This window comes from Phyllostomus discolor, chromosome 7, assembly GCF_004126475.2.
Source record: "Phyllostomus discolor isolate MPI-MPIP mPhyDis1 chromosome 7, mPhyDis1.pri.v3, whole genome shotgun sequence".
NCBI classification, from domain to species: Eukaryota; Metazoa; Chordata; class Mammalia; order Chiroptera; family Phyllostomidae; genus Phyllostomus; species Phyllostomus discolor.
The window spans coordinates 20,122,646-20,144,461 of NC_040909.2; the positions used below are offsets into that span (position 1 = coordinate 20,122,646).

Here is a 21,816-nt window from a genome sequence, read left to right on the forward strand (position 1 = left end):
TGTTACCTCGCCGGATAGATGTTCCATGGCCATCCTTTACCAAATAACCCCCATCAGCCCCATAATGCTCTGCTTTATGTTTTTCTTTATATTTCAAGTGCTCAGTAGCCAGTAAGTATTGGCTGCCATATTTTATAACACAGTTCTAAGCTGTGATGACCACCTGATCTATTGCATCGAGTTGTTTATTACTTACATCTGTCTACCCTCTTCCCCGCCCCAAACAGAAGCTCCATGGCATCAGAGACATTCAATACTGACTCTCCACGCCTTAAAACAGCACCTGGCATGCAACAGGCATACCACAAATATTTCTTGTTGAAAGGCGAAATGGTAAATACTCAGGAAATATGTGAATAATCGAGTGAACCCGTGCAGGCATGAGTCAGAAAGTATTTTCTGAAGGGTCTGTAAAGACAATTAGAGGCCAAATGTCTGACTTCAAGGAGCGAGCTATGGGGGACAGGAGACAGAGGCCATTTGGTGTCACATAAATGTCTACCCTTAGTCCTCTGGTCTGTACCCATCCCCATCCACTACTTCAACATCAGGCTCCCTCTGCCCCTCTGGTCCAGTGCAAGAGGAAAAGGCTGCCTCTTATGTTGAAGTGACACAAGGTTTTAATATTGTTTATCTTGCTTCTGCCTGTAAGTAAACATGGAGTGTTTCACCCCCAAACAGAGAGGACAAGCCAGCATCCTTGGAACTTTATTGTCATGATAGAAAGACTTTGGAGTGGTTCTTCCCACCCATTTAACACCACAAGTATGTGGACTTTTTGAAGAGCTTTGTCAGTCCACTTTCTGAGGGTGAAAATTTACAAAGTGCCACATAAAGTGTAATTTCTGATTGTATTCCCAGAGCCATAAAAGCAAAACTTCTCAACATGGAGGGAGTGGCCGAGAACAGCTTTTGAAGGTGTTCGTTCACCTGTGGTTTTAAGTCTTACATTTATTAGAAGAAAAAGACTTGTACTAAACTACTTCGAAGCCTCATCTTTATTCCAATCGAGATGGGAAAGACGGTGGTAACAGTGAGGCTGCGGATAACTTTTCAAATCTCACGCTAATTTCTACTGAAAAAAAAAAGTTCTGATTAAATCATCCTTTTGATCTTTTTTTCCTGGCCAACACTTTGACGAAAGAGACCTGAAAAGTACTTGATTCCCTTTTCCTTTCTGCTGTTATTGTTCGATCTGATTTTCCAAGGAGTTAATTTAAAAATGAACATTTATGCAGGAACCGGGGTTACAGAAGTAGGTCACCCTGATCTGGTGGCGTGTCTTCCTGACTCCATGAGAACTGGCAGGTGAGCGCGCGCCCCAGCCCCGACTCCTCTGAAAGCTGTGGTTTGCCTCAGCGACCCGTGGCGGGGAGGGAAAGGCAGCGCCCCATTTAGCTCTGACTTCAAAATGCTTCTCAGGTAACCTCAAGAATTCCCTTCACTTTCTAAACAAATTCCCTCCGAGCTGCAAGGAGCCACCTCCACTGTATTGAGGGCAAAGCACTGAAAGCCCTCAGAAAATTAAATGCATGAGCCTTAGGCATTGCCCATAGGAGGTAATGCTATACCTTTTTAAGAAGCAGTTTTCACATTGTACTTTATATGGGAATGGGAATGAGAGATTTTTTTCCCCGTCTTCTATTACTAAAAATGGGCCATTTAAAAAATTATGCCATGTTACTAATAGGTCCTGTGCAAGAGGAAAAGACTTTGTAAGAATCACTGCAGAAGTTTTATGGCTATTTTTTCCCCTGTTTCAATTCTGAAAGTGTGAGTAAGGGCTGATTCTTTATTCAAATAGGGAAGTGATAGGTAAGCTACTTTCCCATGATGTTCAAAAAGCATTCGTTAAGCAGATTTTTTTTAGAGAAGTGCACAAAGTACATGGGGCAAACACAGTCCCTGACTGATGAAAATGCCTTCCCAAGAGCAAGATGATACGGTCATAAACGCACTCCCCTGAGAATCAGAACACCCGGGTTCTACTGACACTTTCTGGCACAACCACCTAGGTGCTGACAGTAGCCAAGTCATTCTAATTCTATAAACCTTATAGTCCTAGGTCTTGAAATAGGATTTGAAAATAGTATCTCCCTGGCTTGCTTCACATGATACCTGCCAGCATCCAACTACCTGAAGGTGACTGCTCAGGTTATAAAAGGGTCACTCGCTCTACGACAAACACATCCCACCCTTCCTTTAAACAGTGATGGCCCCACCCCACCCTATAGCTAAAAAAAAAGTATTCCTATTTCTAAGGATTTGGTTTATCCTGCAAGGGGACAGAAATCAAGTCGGAACAAGGGCAGAGAGCCATCCTGCTGGGCAGACGTCTCTCAGCTTCTCACACGTAAAGACAGAATGTTTCTGACAACTTGGCACAGCTCAGTGGAGACCAGTGATACCCTCAGTGCATTCGGGCACCTGGTTATTATGATACCACGATGTATTGAGCCTAGGTTTTTGAGCAAAGTTGTCACCCATGGAAACATTTCCATGTGTTAAATATGAGTGCTGGGGACCAAGAGAACTCTCTAGACAGCACCATAAACATGCAGACCAGAAACCGGATTCTGATGGTGTGTTCATCTGTCCCTCATCCGGTGCCCACAGGGGCCAGGCCCTGGACGGGAACTTGGAGACCGACCAGCCTGAGTCTCCTGCTCCGTGTACAGAACTCTGAGCCAAGAATCTTGGGCCATAACCTATGACACCCAAACCCATCGGAGAGTCTGTTACAGACATGGACGAGGAGGGTGGACAGAGACACCTCAGGACTAGAGATGCCGGGGTGGGGGGCTCTGAGAAGATTCAAAGATCTCCCATTTCCCCAGGGCCAGGCCTCCAGGCTGGACTTGATCCCAGGCCAGACTTTCCCTGCATTCCTCCATCACGGCTGCTACAGACCCTCCCAAAGTGCCCTCCGGCTTTTCCTCTGTCCTCCTCCTCCACGTGTGCTGACACAGTGGAGCCAACACTTTTTCATCTAAAGAAACCTAAAAGTAATTTAGCCTGCTACCTTTCCCAGGAGAACTTCCATTTTCATGGGATTAGAAAGAGAACCTTCCTGCTAAGTGAAGGACACTTCAAGTTAAGGATGGGAAGTCAGCAATGAGCGGGCTTTGCTTGGGACTGGGGGTGTGGGGTTGGGTGTATGTATTGTCACCTACTCATAGATATGCTGGGTCCCTGTGCCTTCTGAGGGGCTGTCTACACCCAGTCTCTTAGTTTCTCCCTTCCCAAGTACAGTCTAGGGACACAGGAAGTACAAGTCTTCTCACGATTGTTAAATCTATACATTCGTGCTAGACCCCTAGAAATTGTAGAATATTAATTTACAACTTTGCTTCTCTTTATCACTCATCCAAACACATAGCTTCTCCTCCTGACCGCTTCTGCTTGAAGTGTTGTATATCTTTTCTTGGGCAAGGTAATTAGCCTCTTTGTGTCTTGGATATTTCGTCTCTGAAATGCTGATCCTCTTTTATAACAGGCTACGAGGAGAACGTTCCAAGATTCTCCACATAAAAAAGTGACCCATGAAGAAAAGGCAGTGAGAAAAGTCAATCCCAGTACATCATATGTTTCAAAACTTTACGAGGAGCACAGTGCTGGATGAATTATGGTAGATTGCACTGCGACTGCGTCCTGGAAGCAAATATAATTCTCGGTGAAGCAGTCTTACCAACTCCAATTAAAGGAATGGTCTATTGTTTCAGACTGTGTGATGTCTGGAAGGGATCCTACCAATCACTGCCTCAGTGCTTTTGTTTTACAGATGCACAGTACCCAGAGAGGTTTATACATGGTCACTCAGCTGGCTAGGGGCATGGCTAGCCTCCAGGTCTCACCTTAGGGATTTTCAGTGCAGTGCTTTTTAACAGGTTGCATGATGTTAAACTACAGAGGATATATTCATGCCTATTGCACGAATCTCTTCTCCATTTATCCGTGAATAACAGCCCAGCAGCACCAAAGCAGTAGTGGATCTCATTTTTCGTTTGCAAACACCCTGAAAACTGTAAGAGGCACCAGAAATAACTTAGAAGACAACTGTCAGCTCCTGCAGCAGCAACGTACACATGTTGATTCACCCCTGAAGCAGCTACCTCCATGGCGAGATCAGGTGTGAGGCGATATTTGGAGCACCTCCAGTTGCGTATAATTAGATTCTAGGAGGAAACTAAGAAAGATGGCTGCATCTTTAGGATGGGCAAAGTCTGAAAGCTAAGTAGGTCGGGGAAGTTCCACTGGGAGAGGAATGTGCACAGAGGGGCTCTCACTGTGCATGCGGGGAGTCTCGGGTGATGTGGATTTCAGGAGACAGTAGTGCCCTGGGTGGAGGGGGGGGCATCCCAGACAAAGGCTCTTCCGCAGCCTTGGACAACAATAGTAGCTGCAGTTCTGTCTTCTGTTTCTCACGCGCTGTGACCTGTTAAAGGACTTTCTGGTTTTTTTTCATACTTCTGTTCTCAGAAACTCCCTTAGATGTGGGAAGGGTAGGAATGTACCTCTTCATATTACAAGTTACAAAATGAGGGCAGGGTCCCTTCTTCTGCCTTGGAGTCCATCTTCATTTTTTTTAAAGGTTTTATTTGTTTATTTTTGGAGAGAAGGGAAGGGAGGGAGAAAGAGAAGGAGAGGAACATTGATGCATGAGAGAAACACAGACTGATTGCCCCTCGTATGACCCCAACCCAGTCCACAACTCAGGCATGTACCCCAACCAGGGATCGAACTGGTGACTCTTCAGTTTGCAGGCCAGTGTTCAACCCACCAAGCCACACCAGCCAGGGCTGGAGTCCATCTTTAAAATGGGCCAGGACATCATGCTAGTCCATCAAAGTATTATTTACTTTAATTTCCTCTTTGGTAGTTTATGAAAGGCATAAGTGAAGAGTAATTGGTTATGAGTTGCTGTAAATGTTAAAGCACTTCACTATACATAACATGTGGGATTTATGGAAACTGACTACCTAGACAAAAGGAAGTCACGCTGAAACGACCCCCCACACCCCAACTCTGGCGCCACAGCTTACAGCATTTCTCTCTTCTTCTAAAATAGCTCTCACAACCAATTTCTAGACAAGAAAATGAAGCTCATTTATTCAGTCTCTACTTATTTTACCTAAAAAAAAGCCATTTACTGGATGTTTAAGTTCTCATCTGTGTGTGTTTAAAAAAATTACATGGCTTTATAGTCAGCTGCATTTCTACCCAGAAGAAAGTCCTTCCATTGTTCTGGCACCTCACGTGCAAGGATTTTGGGGGTGGTGCTAGGAGAGGATTTGTTTGTGCATTTGCAGTCCAAAGTTGAAATTAGCTGGGGTCCCTATTGAATTACCAAGACCCGAGACTGTAAGGCCCATAACCCCTGAGTAGCGCATATGAACTGGACAGCCATGAAGGTCTGGTTACAAACTGCACATATGTTTGGCATTGAACTAAACTCTCATAACCAGTGTTTAAATGAAAATAGAACATTTAAAGAGAGTGAATGGATTATGGCAGGGGTTGGCAAACTCCTTCTGAAAAGGGCCAGATAATAAGTATTTCAGGCTTTGCGGGCTACACGGTCTCTGTCACGAGCACTCAGCTCTGCGGTCCTAGTGGGGGAGCAGCCACAAATAATATGTAAATGAATGTATGTGGCTGCGTTCCAGTAAACTTTTATTGATAAAAACAGGCGGCAGGCCAGGTTTGGCTCACAGACCGAAGTTTGCCGACCCCTGGTTTATGGTCTATTAAACTGAGGTAAATATGGATGCTGTCCTCCGACATCAAGATGTCAGAATGGATAGGAACGGACTTGTTTCTCCCTGGGGAAACAGACAAATGCAAAACAGTAGTGGTATCTATTTTCTCGACCATTTCTACTTAAAGCATTGCCAATACCCAACGTTACTTAGCCTAACGTGTTAGACAATTAGAGAAGTAAAAGTTCTATCTCAATCAATCTAAGGGGGGCCGCTTTTTTAAAAAAACAGCTTTTCTTCTTTTCTTTTTTTTTAAAGATTTTATTTATTTATTTTTAGAGAGGGAAGGGAGGGAGATAGAGAGAGAGAGAAAGAAACATCAATGTGTGGTTGCTGGGGGTCATGGCCTGCAACCTAGGCATGTACCCTGACTGGGAATCGAACCTGCGACACTTTGGTTCACAGCCCATGCTCAATCCACTGAGCTACGCCAGCCAGGGCTGCTTTTCTTCTTTTCTTTACCATACAACAAATATGCACTGAAGTAAAATAACAAAGTAAAAACACAGATATACTCAAAAAAGAATATAACAAGACAATTTGAGCTGTAACTTCCAAACTTTGTATTTTTATAAATATGCGATCAAACTGTGCAGAGTTTTGTGCATATTTCCTGATTTAAAAGTAGATCCAGTTTTGGTTAATTTTTAACATTAGTCATCAGGAAAATTTTCAGTCCGAAGTTGCAATTAGTTGGGGTTCCTATTTAATTACCAAGACCCGAGACTGTAAGGCCCATAACCCCTGAGTGGCGCATATGAACTGGACAGCAATGGAGGTACCACAGAAAACCACAAGGAAATAGCACTTCATACCGAGTGGAATGTCTAACATTAAAAAGAGCAGACTATCAAGGCCTGACAAAGATGTGGAGCAAGCACCATTCTCAGACACTGTTGATGGAGTGTGAAATGGTAGGTAAACCACTTCGGAAAGCTGGCCAGTTTTAATAAAATTAAGCACATGTGTCCTTATGACCCAGTAATTCCAAGTTTGAGTCATATATCCAAGAGAAATAAGTCTCTTGGATGTATCCCCTTTGGAAAACATTTGGCCATTTTTTTAAAATAAAAGTTAACACATGTCCTTATAACCCAATAATTCTACTCTTGAGTGTACACCTAAGGTAAGTAAATGTCTACGTCATGCATGAAGCATGTATGAGGATGTTCATGGCCGTTTTATTCATCATAGCTCCAGACTGGAAACAACCCAAACATCCACTAAGGTTAGAATTGCCATTCTATAAATGAAACGCCAGTATGCAAAATCAGAAGCAAACAGCCAACCGACACATGTACCAATACAGAAAAATCCAACAAACCTAATGATGAATGAAAGACACCAGATACAAGAGTGCAGGCTGGAGGATTCCATGTATAGGAAGTTCAAAGGCCAAACTAATCTCTGGTGATAGACATCAGAACAATCTACCTTAACTGCAGCCACCACCCCAGTCAAGATATGGAAGTATTCCATCCCAGAAGGTTCCCATAGTCCCCTTCTAATGTCTTGAATGGAAAAGTAGTTAGAAGAATGTAGGTATGTATCAAAACTTATAAAACAGTCTATTTAAGGTCTATACCATTAAGATACGGAAAGTATACCTTACTAAAGAGATAAATGTCCTAAAATATAGTTGATTTTGCCTTAAAGGGAAAATCAAATAGAAGCTGAGAAGATACCCAGAAAGACAGTATTTGAAGGAGCAAACTCTTAAATAATAACATTTGAAATGGAATGAGGAGGTAAGCCAACCCTTGTTTTGAGATGACAACATTATTGTACTCTCTTCAATGTCCACAGTTACTTCTTTTGAGGTCTAGGTCATAATGATCACCACGATTTTCTATGCCCCTTTTATTCCAGTTTGGAAAACAGATGAGATTTAACTACATGGGAGGATGTCCTAAGGAAGAACAACGAGACCTTGTCAAAGATGTCCTAAATGACATCTCCCAGTTCTCACTTTGTAAGGACCCTGAGAGTCATTCATCCTCAACACGAGATCTGGAAAAACCTGTGCTTCTCCTGAACAATGCGGCTGCTTTGCAGCTGTGGACATGCAGAGTCTGGCCCGACTTTGCTCTCCCAGGAACACCAGAACCCCACGGAAGCCCTTGCCCGGCATGTGCACACTCGGCGCGCTCATCAGACTCTTAAGTCCATTAGCCAAATGTTTTTAAAATTCTTTGGTTGGTTTTTAAAAATCAAAATGAGCTTTCTGTAAATGCAGAACCTTTTCTTTAAGTGTGAACAGCCTCACAGAGAAATTCCCCTCGTGGCTGTAAAAAAATGCAGGTCGTCTGTTCTGCCAAACTTTCTGGTCAACGTCTCTAAATCAGTCTCAGTGTGAGCGCTTGCTAGTTTGAAGTCCCACTGGCTTTGAGGAAAGAACCAGCATGAGGCTGTGATGTCTTTTTACTTGTAGAAAAAAAAGAAAGTCAACTAGTTAATAAACTCGATTCTACGCAGGTTCGTACATCCCATTTCGACCACATGACCTCTCGGAGAGGAATTTACTGACACTGCTGATAATTAATCATTTAAAAATAACAATTCTTATGTTATCTTTTTTTAAAGCTGTTTATTATTTGATGGCTTGAAATAGTTTTCCAAAACACAACATGCTGTAAATGGATCCATGGGCTATTAATTTGCAGGGCATGGCACCGGAGGGAAAGCTCGTTAGGCAGGTTGATGCAATTACAGGTATTGCATAACCATCCTCAGAGAACTCAGAGTGAGTCCGGGATAACATCCCATCGCTGCTGCCGCTGCTGCTCTTGACGCATTCGAAGATGCACGTGATACAGGTCCAAATCAGATGAGAAGGCAAAAGGCAGAAAGGTCAAAAATAGCCCCGTAGAAATGTGAATGTGTTAAAAGGGAGAGGCTCCGTCTAAAGAGAGGACGCTACACTTCTGGCCTGTGACAAGGCTTCCCCAAGCATGGGAGGGCATGGCCATGCCTGGCCCTGTCCAACACCACTTCCACATCCAGTCTGTTTTTTTTTTCTTTTAGGTTGAGTTAAAACATGCAAAGCATACACAGTTATATACACACTTCATTACTCTAGCACTCCACAAGGCTCCCACATGCCCCTTTCGAGTCCTAAGGTCAACCACCACGCTTACCTCTTCCATGTACATCAGTTTTTCTCATTTTTAATCTTTATATAAATGGAAATACATAGGATACTGTTTTATTCCGAGTCCTTTTATTCAGCATTATGAATATGAGATTCAGCCACACTGTCACATTGACCAGCAGTTGGCTCCTTTGTTTTTTAGGGCCATGCATATTCCGTTATTTGAATTTGTCACAATTTATCTACGCTTTGCTGCTGATGACGTATGGGTTGTCTCAAGCTTTGGGCTATTAGGAAATAAAGCTGCTGGGAACATTCTTCCACATATCTTTTGGTGGGCCCATGCATAGCTCACTTCTCTTGAGGATGTTCCCAGGAGGGGAATTAGAGTCGCATCGATATATTTAGCTTTAGAAAGTATTGCTGCCCAGTTTTCCAAACGCTGGCTCCACTTATACGTCCCCCAGCCACGTAAGGGAGTTCCAGTTGCTTCATATCCTGCCAACACTTGGGATTGTCAGTCCTTTTAATGTCAGCCTTTCTGGTGGAGTAGAACACCACATGTCAATTTGGTGGACAGGATTATTATTCAGGAACACAGAGCCGTGCATGCACAAGGCGCTCTGTGGGAAAGCAAATGGGGCCTTACATTCTGAGAGCTGGATACCATCCTCTTCCTGAGGACTGTGGGGAAAGCCACCTCCCGGTGCCTGCTCAGCCCCAGGACCCAGCGCGGGGAAGTCCTCAGGTCTCTCTTCCTCACACAATTCACGGGGCTTCATCCATTTGTGGGGGGTGGAAAGTAAATTCCGAGCCTGAATATCTTCACGTTGCCGAGAGCTCAAAGTCCAAGAGCACCACAGCCAAGTTTGCTTTAAGTGTAAAATCACTCAAGCGTTTTGTCCAGACACTTTGTGCACACGAAGTGGGAATCCTTCACTCATTACAGTTTGCACTTGATTCTCCTCCTGTCCTCATGAAATCCCCTGAGTCGACAGAGTTGACTAGAAGCAACTTTTATCTTTCCCTTTGGAAGAGCCTTATCATGGCTGGCTTCTAAGCGGGTGCATTTTGAAACGCCAGTGAAATCCCTTAGCTCTATTTTAATGTCTCAACAATGTTGCTGAATCAAAATACGGTATACAGGTCTGACCAAGGGATGTTATAAAATGGCCTCCAGAAGCAAAGAAAAACAGGGGGATTTGCATTCTCCAACATCAAAACCACCTTCCTGTCTTAAAACCATTTTGGAAATGAAGCAATCAGAAATTTTTTTTTAAATCACGGGGGTATTTTACGTTGGTGCCGTGAAATGTTGGAACAATTAAGTGTGTCTTTGAGGCAAAATTATTCCTTCTCCTGAGGAAGTAGGGTGTTCACTCTAGTTGGCTCAAGTGCTAAAAGGATGCTTGTCTCCATTAATCTAGCTCATCAGATAATTGAGCAAAAACCAGTTTTCTGGTTTTTAAAGGGAGCAGGATGAAAGAAATAACCGTGCTAGTTAATATTTTGTGAGGGCAAAGGGAAAGGAGATGGGTTTAAGTGCTCGCAACCACTCCGAGAAGAGCGCATTCCAGACTGCATTCTATGCATGGATTTATGGAGCAATTTCCAGAGAATGGCTGTCACTGGAGAAGGTACTTAAAGGGCCACATTCATCGCCCCAGAACACAGGGACTGCGAGGGAATTTCGGGTTGCTATTTTCAAGGAGACATTTGTTTCCAAACAAAAGGCTCTCTGCCAGCTATTTTAGAGGCACTTGCATATTTATTTAGCCAACTCTCTGTGCTGGGGATTGTCTTTGGGCACTGAGGTTTTATCAATGTCTATTTCAAGCAGAATGAAAAAAAAAAGTAGCCCAAGATGAAAACACAGAATATTTCCAGCCTAGAATGTGAGATGCTCCCTTTTCTTCCAGGGCTGACACTCGGTTTCTCCCTGTATGAAAGCGCTGCCTGTCTTACCGTCTTCACTGCACCTCGGTTTAACTGCCGTTGCTTGCTTTACAGTGGTACATGAACGACAGTGCACCGTAACAAATTATAGATTTGGTGAAATAAGGTGCGTAGGTGTGTACAGTTTTGAGGGAAAGCACATCCTCTCTGTTAGGACCCGTCTACAAGCTCACCCTGGATACGTCCGCCATCCATGGTCAAGACTTCGTGTCATGAAAGGAGTAATATGCTAGAATTCGTACGGTGCCAATTAGGGAAGGTGGCAAAACTGAAAAGGCAAAAAATAGGCTCCTTATATTAATGGGACCTAATTCAAATCCCCAACTCTTGGGAAGATCAGATGGAAGTTCCTGATTTACAATCTCTACTCCTAAAGTACTCTGTTTCCAGTTCATTCCAGAAATTTCTATCAAGAATAAGGTGTTGGCCTTACAGTTGGGGAACCAATTAAGAGTAGAATGAGACTGTACCTGCCCTTAAGATGCTCACAGCCAGTGCAGAGATCACTATGTATTCTCCCTCCCCCCTCCTGCCCCCCTCACACACACACACACCCTGCTACCTGCCTACCTCTTGTGCTCAAAAACAAGTTTGACTTTCAAAGTCACGCAACAGAGGCACCACTAACATGTCACAGTGCAGAGAGGTGAGAGGAATTCAGAGAAACGTGTTGGAGTATGTGGGAGAGAGATGGATGGCTCACAAGGTGAGCGGGGAGGGAGCGCAGAGGGAACAGCATGAGCACCCTGAGGCCGCATCACACGACGGGCACGCTGAGCGAGGCTGGTTTGTGGGGCATTTGGGGAGCAGGACAGGGTCCTGGGTAGGCTGGGGCCGACTGAGCCAGCCATGCAGGTCTCTGTCTGTGCTGACACACTAGGCAGCAATTCTGTGAGTGGTGAAGGGCCACGAATCCCAACATGGGGTCCTCTGGCTCAGAGCTGACACTTTGCTCCATGGGTGTTGCATCTGAGCCCCCAAGGACAAATGTCAAATTTGACAGTACCTCTTGTTTTGAGTAAACGGACCACTGGGCCGGAAGGAGCATTAGCTGTTCCGTACAGTCACTAAGGACCATATCGATGATCAAACAGGCCGTTAGGAGACCAGAATGGGGCATTATCAGAGCAGGAGGAAGAGTAACGAGAGCTCACACTTAGCTAAGAAATGTCTTTAGTTTCTACTATAGATTCACTTATTTATTCCTCCCAGTAGCTGTATGTGGTGTGTCCTGTCATTAGAGAAGGAACCAGAGGCACAGCGTTACTGAATAACCTGCCCAAGGTCACACACAGCAAAGGGTGGGCTGCATTTGAACCCTGGCTGCCCCTCGAGTCTGTGCTTCAAGCCACAACACCACCACTCCAGCCTCCAGAAGGGGGAATAAACAGTGCAACTGGCGGTCTCCCTGGGTCCTCCTGTTCCCGCCACCTCACCTAAATGCTTGACTCTCATCCTGACAGTTCTACCCATTCACCAGCCCCTCCTTGTACAGGCACAGGACTGAGCCCTGAGGATCCAAGAAAAGCAAGACCCTGCTGCCCATCCTCGAGTCATTTACAGCTCAGGATGGGAGCAGGAGTGAGGGCGGGTCAGCGGGATACTGACAGCAACGGAGGCACTATGGGAGACTCCGGGGGCTGAGCCTCGCCCAGACACTGCCCTAGTTCTGTTCAGATACAAGAATACTCGACCAGCTAACATATAAAAAACAGATTTGGTGGAACGTCAGTTCTTCCAGTACTATCCTCACCATTTTTCACATACTCTCAGACAACTATGCTCTTATAGTTTCTGTCTACATTGATTTTTCTTTTGCTCCAATAAAATTTAGAGAATTTTATATTACTACTACAAAAAAATCACATTACTTTCCATAAAGAAAAGGGTAAAAAAATAAACAGTGTTTTCAGGTAGATTGCCTGTTTTTTTTTTTTAAATAAAGTATTATTGGAACAAAGCCACACTCATCCATGAAGCTTTCATGGAACAACAGTAGGTACACAGTCGGGCGGTTGCAACAAACACCGAACGGCCTGCAAAGCCTAACATACGGGCTATCTGGCTACTGAAGAAAACAGTCCGCTCATCTCTGAAATAAATGCAATTTGGTGTTGACTAGGTATGGTTGCCTGTCCTCTCTCTGTGAAAAAGAGGGATTAGCGAAGGTTCAGGAGGTATTAATTAAGGCTGTTCTGGCATCAAACTGAGGTTTTGCTCATGGGTAATAAAAAGACTGAACACTGAAAAGGGAATAACTTCATTACTGCGTGATTTGATATGATTCCATGTTAAATTCAATACTCCCTAAAATTATGCTGCGCATCGCTGCGTGCCGGGTTTGCACTTGGGGAAAAACGGAATTAAACTAGTATATATATCAAGTCAAATCATGTATGTAAATGAGAGAATATGTGATTTGGGAGCAACGGCGGGCGAAGATACTGAAAACTTTTTAGCGCTGAAGGCACACAGGAACTCTATTTGTAAGTGCTGGGAACTGGAATCATTAGGACCCAGAGGTTTAAGCCGGTGTGACTTCAGGCAGGTCCTTAGCATCTCTGAATCTCAGGACACTGAGGATCATAATACATCCTAACATGATACCAGTCCTACCTGCCACATCGGATGACCTGAAGCCTTGGGAGGCTGTGCTGCTGGCAAAACACTTTGTGACCACCAACCATCCCATTATCACCAATGTCCCCCCAGCCTTCCTTTCAAATGGGGGACAAAGGAGGATGTTGGGAGGAGGGAGATTTTACCTTCCTGGCAATTCGGTGTGGGTTTCGCACTGCCCGGGAGACCCCGGTGGCCTCCCCCTGAGCTAACAGATGCAGGAAGGGGGCCAGGCGTCCTTTCTAACACCCCAGTTCGGCTTTCCCTCCGGCGTTGGGTTCCACGATACCAGGATCCCGTCCCATTCTCTGATTACACGTGTTCCAGCATCTCTGGGCAAATGAACCACCTGCCTCTCAGTTTCAGTGGCCGAGGGAGGTGGATATTTATTTTGAAAACGATGCCTTCAAGCTTTATTTTTAATGCCGTGACTTAATATTGGGGCTGTACACCTACACTGTGGTGGTATAAGCCATTTGGAATGAATAGATCCTCTACACGTCACTTTTCTCCTGAAAGGGGACTGAGGTTCATGTCATTAAAATAAAAATAAAACCCAAAAACCAGCTGTGGCAGCAGCAACACGAGCAGAGACAGAGCCTGTGTCACCACGAGAGGAAGAACCCGAGAGAATAGCTTTCATTTATTTAGCACCTACCGTGTGCCAACCACGGTGCTACATGCTCTATCCTCATGAGGTCCAATGCACAACACAGTCGAACCAGGTTTCCACGATAAGCCCCATGTTGCAGGTTGGCTCCTTCCACTTGGAGCAAAATGACCACCTTGCCCAAGATAAGACAATGAGCAAGCATGTCAGATTGGAACTCAGCTCAGGCTAACCCCAAAGCCCTTTGCCCCCTCTCCTCTGCTCTGTGCCTTTGTGTAAGGGAAATTTCTCCTTTTCCCAAGGTGAGAATGCGCTGAGCATCCCCTCTCCGTGAGACAGGCTGCAGGGAGGAATGTGTTAGTAAAGCTGAAGGAATTTTAATACTTCCTCTGCAGTCTGAGTGTTAATGGGCTTCAAGTCCCACAGTGGCAGTGACATCACTGGGCTGTCAGTGCCCCAGTGGAATTTTTTTTTTTAATCTCCTGGACAGATGCAGGAAAACATTAACGTTTGGCAGGTGGAAAGGGGCAGCAGATTTTTAGTTTCAAGCTCTGATGACACTTTTAGATATAAAAATATAAAGTCTCCAGCCTTTCATTTACTTTTGGGGGGCTCTTGGGGGAGAAGGGGAACGTGGGGGGTTAATGCTGCATCTCTGGTGAGCAGAACGAAACGATCACAGCGAACCTCAGAAACGGAGTACCAGGCTAGGATGCAACTGGGGAACAAATGAAGAAATAAACTAAAATTAGAAAGACATTAAGTGCTCTGATGATGATTTTTATGTAATTTCCCAAGTACACAGGGCAACCTACAATATGAATTTCCTCATTATTAAGCCAGTAAAATCCAGCCATAGAAGCAATGTGCACATCAATATAATTTGTGCACCAACAAAAGTGATTTTAACTGAGGTTAAGTGCCTTTAATCCAAAAGGTTTGTTTTAATGTAAGTCGAACACTAAAGGGGAAATGAGAGAAACACGGAACAACACAGAAACCTCTCGTGAAAGTATCTAAGCATCTGTACAAAGCACATTCATTCCATCCAATCGACCCATGGGGACGTTCATGTCTAAAGTATAAATCGGAATTTAGAGACTTTATAAAAAGCTATTTTTAAGCTCAATATGCCCCAAATGAGAAGGTGTCAATGAGTGCTTAGGGACTCTTAAATTCAGAGATTATTCAATTGCTCTATTCTACAAATACACTTATGAAACTGTCATAGGAAAAAATACTGCAAAATAAACACTAAAGAGCATTCTCAAACAAAATCAAAGACATGCTTTGCCCACCACGTGAAGGCACAGGTCACATACAGATAAGCTCAAAGAGCAATCTGAAGAGGTTCCTTTGTGAATTAATGGCCACTGGTTTTTCAGAAAGAAAAGAAATAGAATGGGGGAAGCAGCTACAACATCTCGCACAGTATCTCTGTTACAGACACAGGGCGGGGGACACCGCATCTTGAAGGGCAGAGGACCATGGGAACTGGCCGAATGTTAGAAGCATCCAGGGCCCACTACTATCCCTTCATCACGGCGCACAAGTCTTAATTCTGGCCTAATTCTTATCCTCCATTTGTCCTGTTGGCTTCCCGACCCCAATGTCTACCCTACCCTGGACCCTCTCCTTTTATCCAGGAGCAACTTGATAGCCAAGGTCTGTTTCGAAAAAGTGAGTGAGCCCCCAAACTCCACCACTTGTCCATGTCGCCTGTCCACCGTAACTGTGCTTTTGCCGTGCGCAGTTACACAAGATGCCGGCTCAGTTCAACCGTTTTCAATAGCAAATGCAGTAGAGGATCTAATGTCTTCCAGGGGAGGGAACTGGCAAGAGGAAGCAGATTGTAGAGACTCTGTTGTCTAAACAAGATTAAAGGCATCAATTCTCACATCACGCCTGGGCTCTTTGTCAACCCTGACATTCCTCCTATCCTGGTAGAAAACACAAACCCAAAGAAGCTGAATTACTTGTTCTGGGCCCGGATCAAAGAAGCACATGACTGAGAGCTGAATAGATGCACACCCAGAATTGTTCTGTGTCTGACAGCTTTTCAGAAAGGAAAGCCAGGGAGATGCTGGACTCGGTTGTCTTTCCAAACGGCCACATTTAACCACTTGACTGATCTAATGTCACTGAGCAAAGCATGGAGCCAACTGGGACTACAGAATGAGGAAGACTTGATGCTTGCCTTTTAGGAGCTTGCAGTCGAGGCAGTGTGTGTAGAATCACACCTTAATGAAGTCTGCGCTCCATGGAGCTGTGTTCAAAGCACCACAGGGACATGGGGAAGAGTGAGCAACTCTGCCTAGACTGTGAGGTGGGGCCCAATGGAGGCATCAAAGAGGACGTAACATTTCAGCAGGCTCCTGGGGCTCAACTGAAGGAGGAGGAGGAGGTGGAAGCCCAATGTGCCAGGGAACAGCCTCTGCAAAAATATGGAGGTATGAGGCTTGTGGGCAAGTGTGGGCCAGGGTGGCTGGATGCAGGGGCGTCTGTTGGTAGGAAATGAGTGAATGAGAGTGGAAGCTGGAGATGAGATCACAGAGCAGCTGTAACTGGCGTACCTGGCCATTGGATGAGCCTCTTATAGCAGAAGTAGACAAACTAGCGTCTTTGGGATAAACCCAGACCTTCACCTGCTTTTGTAAATAAAGTTTTATTGGAATACAACCACACCCATTTGTTATATATCTCCTATGGCTGCTTTTGTTCTACATCAGAGTCGAGCCATTCAAAGAGATGATAGGGCCCAGAAAGCCAAAAATATTTCCTATTAGGCCCTTAAAAAAACTTTGGCGATCCCTGGCTTAAGAGTTTGAACTGTTCACTTGAGTTTCTGTAACTGACTCAAAGGCCTTTGTCGGACTTCCTGCACTCCCACAGTCTCCGAGCAGCAGCCTCTCTCTCACCTTCTCTCCCCTTCCTTATCGTGGACAATCAGCTGCTTATCTGCATCTTAAGCTCGTCCAGGCATTGCCTTCACAATCCCAAATTTTACGTCTTCATTTATCGTTCCTCTTGTTTAGTTCTTGTTTTTACTTTAGGGCCTGGGTGCCTGCCTGCCTGTGCCGACACGGCTACTCGCCTTACCAGCAGAAGCTCATCACTCAACTCGCAGGCATTCCGCTTCCTCTGCCTCCTCCCCGAGTTCTTCATAAATTTTTGTACCGCTTTTTAACACTGCTGAAAATCGATTTTTTTCACTTGCTGTTACTGCTTTCAAATTCCATGCTCTGACAAATAGCTATTCTGCGGTAAAAGGGCTCCCCTAGCCTTACAAACCTCTCAGAAGACAGAAGGTATACCAACCAGCACTTGCAGAACAGAAGAAGGAAGAAATACTCATGCTTTTCTGATGGGCCACACCACAAGATTTCTTTTATCAGTAAGTCCCCCTATACATTTGAAACCATATTCGATCTATAAAAATTAAATTTGTCCACGATTTTCCAGGGCTTATCTCTCTCATGTAGAGCAAGAAGTGTGATTATTGTTTTATTAACCACTGGCAATAAAGTAGAGCCGAGAAGGTAACCCAAGAGTTTTCAAAGCTCTTTTTTATAGCATGCAGTGTATATTACGACCTGGGCCCCAATTCCCTTTACTGTGTTACCTTGAGTAAGTTAATCAACTTATCTGGGCCCCAGCTTCCGAGTCTGCCAAAAAGAGGGGCAGGGAGAAGGATTTTAACTAACCTACCTCATGGGGTGGCTGTGAGGGTCAAATGGGATTAAAGAGCTTAAGTCAGTGCCTGGCACATAGGAAACACCTTCTGTTCGTTACTACTATGATTCTTAGGTTTCTTTCTTTCTCTTCCTTCCACTGCACCCCCTCCCTTTCCTCTTTTCTGTCCCACCCCGGCCCCATAAAGAATGGGAATATACCAGGAAGAGCATTGTGTGACCACCCTGGGGGACACAAGGAAGTTTTTACTCCCATCTTTCTGACTTCCCACTGAGGAACACTTCCCACACTCCCTGCCCATGTGGTTGCGGTGAGGTCAAACTCAGTCCTGTCTCCCAGGGACAGGCACATGACCCAACAGAGTCAATCACTGTATTCTACCCTTGCTCTCCTCCTCCCCCCAAAGCAATGGGTTCCTAGAGGGGCATGTGACCGAGGTGAGGCCAATCACAACTGGTGCCTAGGCACTGGTGGCGTCTCCCTCTTGTTGCTGGGTAGACTACAGACCTGGAGCTCTTGGTAGTCCTCTTTATTCGCACTGGGGAAAATCTTCCTGGAAGCGAAACCAACATAGCAAAAACAGCTGTGACAGATGAACAGGGACGGTGTCCTGAAAAGGAACAGGAACCCTTGGTTCCTGCTGTGTTACTCTGAACTGTTACTTGTGCTGATTTTTTTTTGTTTTATTTTTTTACCTTATGCCACTTTGAGCCAGGTTTTCTCTTACTTGCATCTAAAGAACTCTGACACATACTGACAAATTGTCCCAACCTAGGACTAGCATTGAACGCAAATCTTGCTAATCTTTGTATTTGCAAAGAAAGCAGGACAAGGAGAGGTGGCAGGCATGCCCTGTAATCTTGGTCTGTCTTTAGCCAGCTGGGAATTGCTGGGAAACCCGTTTCACCTTTCTGGGTCCTAGCGTACTTGTATGTCAAATGAGAGAGGTGAGTGAAAATCAATCTCTGAGATCCCTTTTCAGTTCTAACATTCCACGAGTCTATTATTCGTGGGTTCTTTTCAGTTGCGTACATTGTGATGTAAATGGTTACTGATTCTCTTATTTTCCTGCTTCCTTCTCTTTCAACTTTTAAAATATTCTATTAGAGCCTCAGTCCCTACACTCCAAGTGTTTATTTCTCCCCCTTCAATTTCCTTCTATGGAAAATATATTTATTTTTGTGGACCTGGGCATAACGATCCCATTTTCTTCCCATTTCTATATTTTTAAATCTGATTAAGGTGATAGGTTCCTTGAGGGTTGAAACTAGAGTTTTCCTGTGGGTGTAAACATTATTTTTTTTAATTGCTAACCAAGCTGCCAGTTTTTACAGAGCAGCAGGATATGGGTTTTAAGTAATGTAAGCAGGAAATGGGTCTCCAGCCCACACAAAATAAATGCAAAAGTACTGATTTTCCCTGAGTCCACATCTGGCTTACTCATTTATAATTTCACCCTGAACTGAAATTCTCCCACAGAACTACAGGGTGACATCCATGTCTACAGAATGGCAGACCAAAAAGTGGAGCAGTGGATGACCATCCTGTGAGTCCCGCTTGCCTCTATGAACCTATGACTAATCTGGCTATTTCAGGTCAATATCATGCTTTTCTCATCAATGGGGGGATGTGGGTCCTGAGCTAAGGGAACATCTGTCTTGCCACACACACACACCTTGAACCATGGAGAGTTAGTTGCAGACATCGAGAACAAGGACATTCTCTTACACAATAGCCCAGCGACCAAAGTCAGGAAGTGTAAAGTTGGTGCCATGCTATATTCTAATCTATAGTCCATAATCAGATTTCACTAACGGTCCTAATGATGTCCTTCATAGCTATTTTACCTCTGATCTAGGGTCCAATGTAGATGATGCATTGCGCTTAGTGGTCACGTCTCTTTTAATCTGGAACAGCTCCTCAGTCTGTCTTTGCCTTGCACAATCTTGGCATGTTTGAAGGGGACTGGCTATTTTTCATAATTGGGCTATTTGCTTTCTTATTACTGAATTTTTAGAGGTTTTATATAGTCTAGATATGAGTCCCTTTATCAGATGTTTACAAATATTTTCTCCTAGCTTGTGGCTTGTCTCTTCATTAATTTCACAGTATCTTCTGGAAAGCAGACATTTTTAATGTGGATGAAGTCTGATGCACCATTTTTTAATTTTATGCATCATAAGGCTGAGTCTTGAATTCATTCTCATCGGACCGGACTTTGTTACATGTTCACACCATAAGCCCATGACTGTGGCTGTGACATAGAAATTGCTAATTGGCTTAAGTCAACTGAGTTGGTCCCAGCCCCGATGTTTTCCCTGAAGTGTAGAAATCCAGGAGGCAGAAAAGCGAATTAAACTCTGGGTACAGTTAGGACACTGGGCAGGACACCAAGAAACATCCCCAAGTCATAGCTCCCAGCGGAGAGCCCACTGCTTCCTGAGCCCCCACAGAGCGATGCTGCATGGTTTTATGGGCTTCCTCTCCCCAGTCAGGCTCCGCCTCCAGGGCCACCTTTTCCCAATTCCAAAACCCAAGATCCCTTAACCTGTGAGATAAGTCTGCAGACCCCACTGCAAGATTGTGGCTAAGATGCCTGGCTTCTTGGCCCACAATCGGAAAGGGCAGTGGTCATGTCTCAGGCATCTCCAGAGTCCCCTCACAGCAGCCAGTGGAGGGCCCCACTCACAGTCGGCCTTCACCAAGTCCCCAAAGGATGGGGTGAATGGAGCAACAGCAATCCCATTAAGTGCTTCACCAGCCCACACCCCAACATCTTCCTTACGCCTGCCCGGACCAAGCCATCTGCCTGTCAATTTCTTACTCCCCACATTGGAAAGCACCAAAGAGAGAATGCAAGAATGAAGTTTTTGTCCTCTGCCTATACTACAGCATGCCTATTTCAAATCCCTATGATCAGATGTTTATGATCCACTCATTTTTAATCTACTGAATTCTTCTTTTTTGCATGAATAAAGCATGTAATTGTTTGGAAGAGGGGGTGGGATGGGAGGAAAAAATCTACATCAACTTTGGAAAAATGTCGATGTGCCAAATGTCTCCATGTTTCTTCCACAACAAAAACTTTACGTTTCCTCCCATCTATAAAAGGGCAAACTATCACTACTGTCAATATTCATGCCTCTCATCTCATTTTATTCTCACCAACACAGGCAAAACTCTTCATTTCCATTGTCAAGGTGGGGAAGTGTGGTCTCTGAGTGGCTTTGCGGTATGTTTGAGTCACTTGTGGCTCTGAAATGCACAGAGTTGGTAACGGCTCTGGAATACAAAGCTGCCATCCATGACACCCAACTCCTGTCTTTTCACCAACTGCCACTCAAGTTTTATCTGAAAAATCCCCACAGTTATTCTATTTTCATGTCATCTCTGTTTACACCTGCTCTTGGCAATATATCATTAGTGTCATGTCTGAATTCCACATGCTGACGTCCCGCGCGACTCGATTTTGGAAGCTGAGCAAACCGTATTTATAGATAAGGCAAACGGGAAAAAAATTTTAAGACTCCACTTACATTCTTTGGACATTCCCACTTCAAAGCACTTCTGGAGTCGACAGTACTGGCATCGGTTCCTGGTGACTTTATTAATAACACAGTTCTTATCTCGGTGACAAGTGTAAATCATGTTCTTCTGAATACTTCTGCGGAAAAACCCCTGCAAGCAAGCAAGCGAGACGAGAAAACCGAGTGAGACGACTGAGTTTCGAGAGAAATCACAGCCAGCCTTATCAATGCATTGATTGCTCATCCTGAATAATGAAGTGATGGCAGCAGAAACGTTGACTTATTTAAGCCTTAAAATCCTCGTAAAATATTAATAGTTCTCCCTTTTTTTTTGCAAACCAGAGAGCCCCTTTTAATCAAAACTAGACATGACTGTTATTATCTTGCTAAAGGAAATTAATACCAAGCTGATTCGGTTGGAAAACAAAATGCAGAGTTGGGCTCCCTCCAAATAAGCTAACTTCATAAGCAGTTGCCTTGCCAGCCAGAATGGTTTCTGATGAGTCCACTCTCCAGAAACCCAATAAAAGAGGCACCATATCTGCAAAAGAAGTTATTTGA

At 44.4% G+C, this 21,816-nt stretch overlaps 1 protein-coding gene and 1 long non-coding RNA gene across 5 annotated transcripts in view; one reads left to right on the forward strand and one right to left on the reverse strand.

The window, feature by feature from the left end:
* The window catches only part of RARB (retinoic acid receptor beta), a 359,212-nt gene that overhangs the window by 70,336 nt on the left and 267,060 nt on the right, over positions 1-21,816 (reverse strand). For all 4 annotated transcript variants that reach the window (XM_028517843.2, XM_028517844.2, XM_028517847.2 and 1 more), the window contains exon 3: positions 21,265-21,406. In XM_028517843.2, coding sequence (XP_028373644.1) covers positions 21,265-21,406 — 142 coding nt within the window. The remainder of the gene's footprint in view (positions 1-21,264; positions 21,407-21,816) is intronic.
* Positions 643-9,168, forward strand: LOC118501582. Its single transcript, XR_004904205.1, has 3 exons — positions 643-1,308; positions 7,416-7,507; positions 7,629-9,168. It is a non-coding gene; the product is annotated as an uncharacterized LOC118501582 (long non-coding RNA).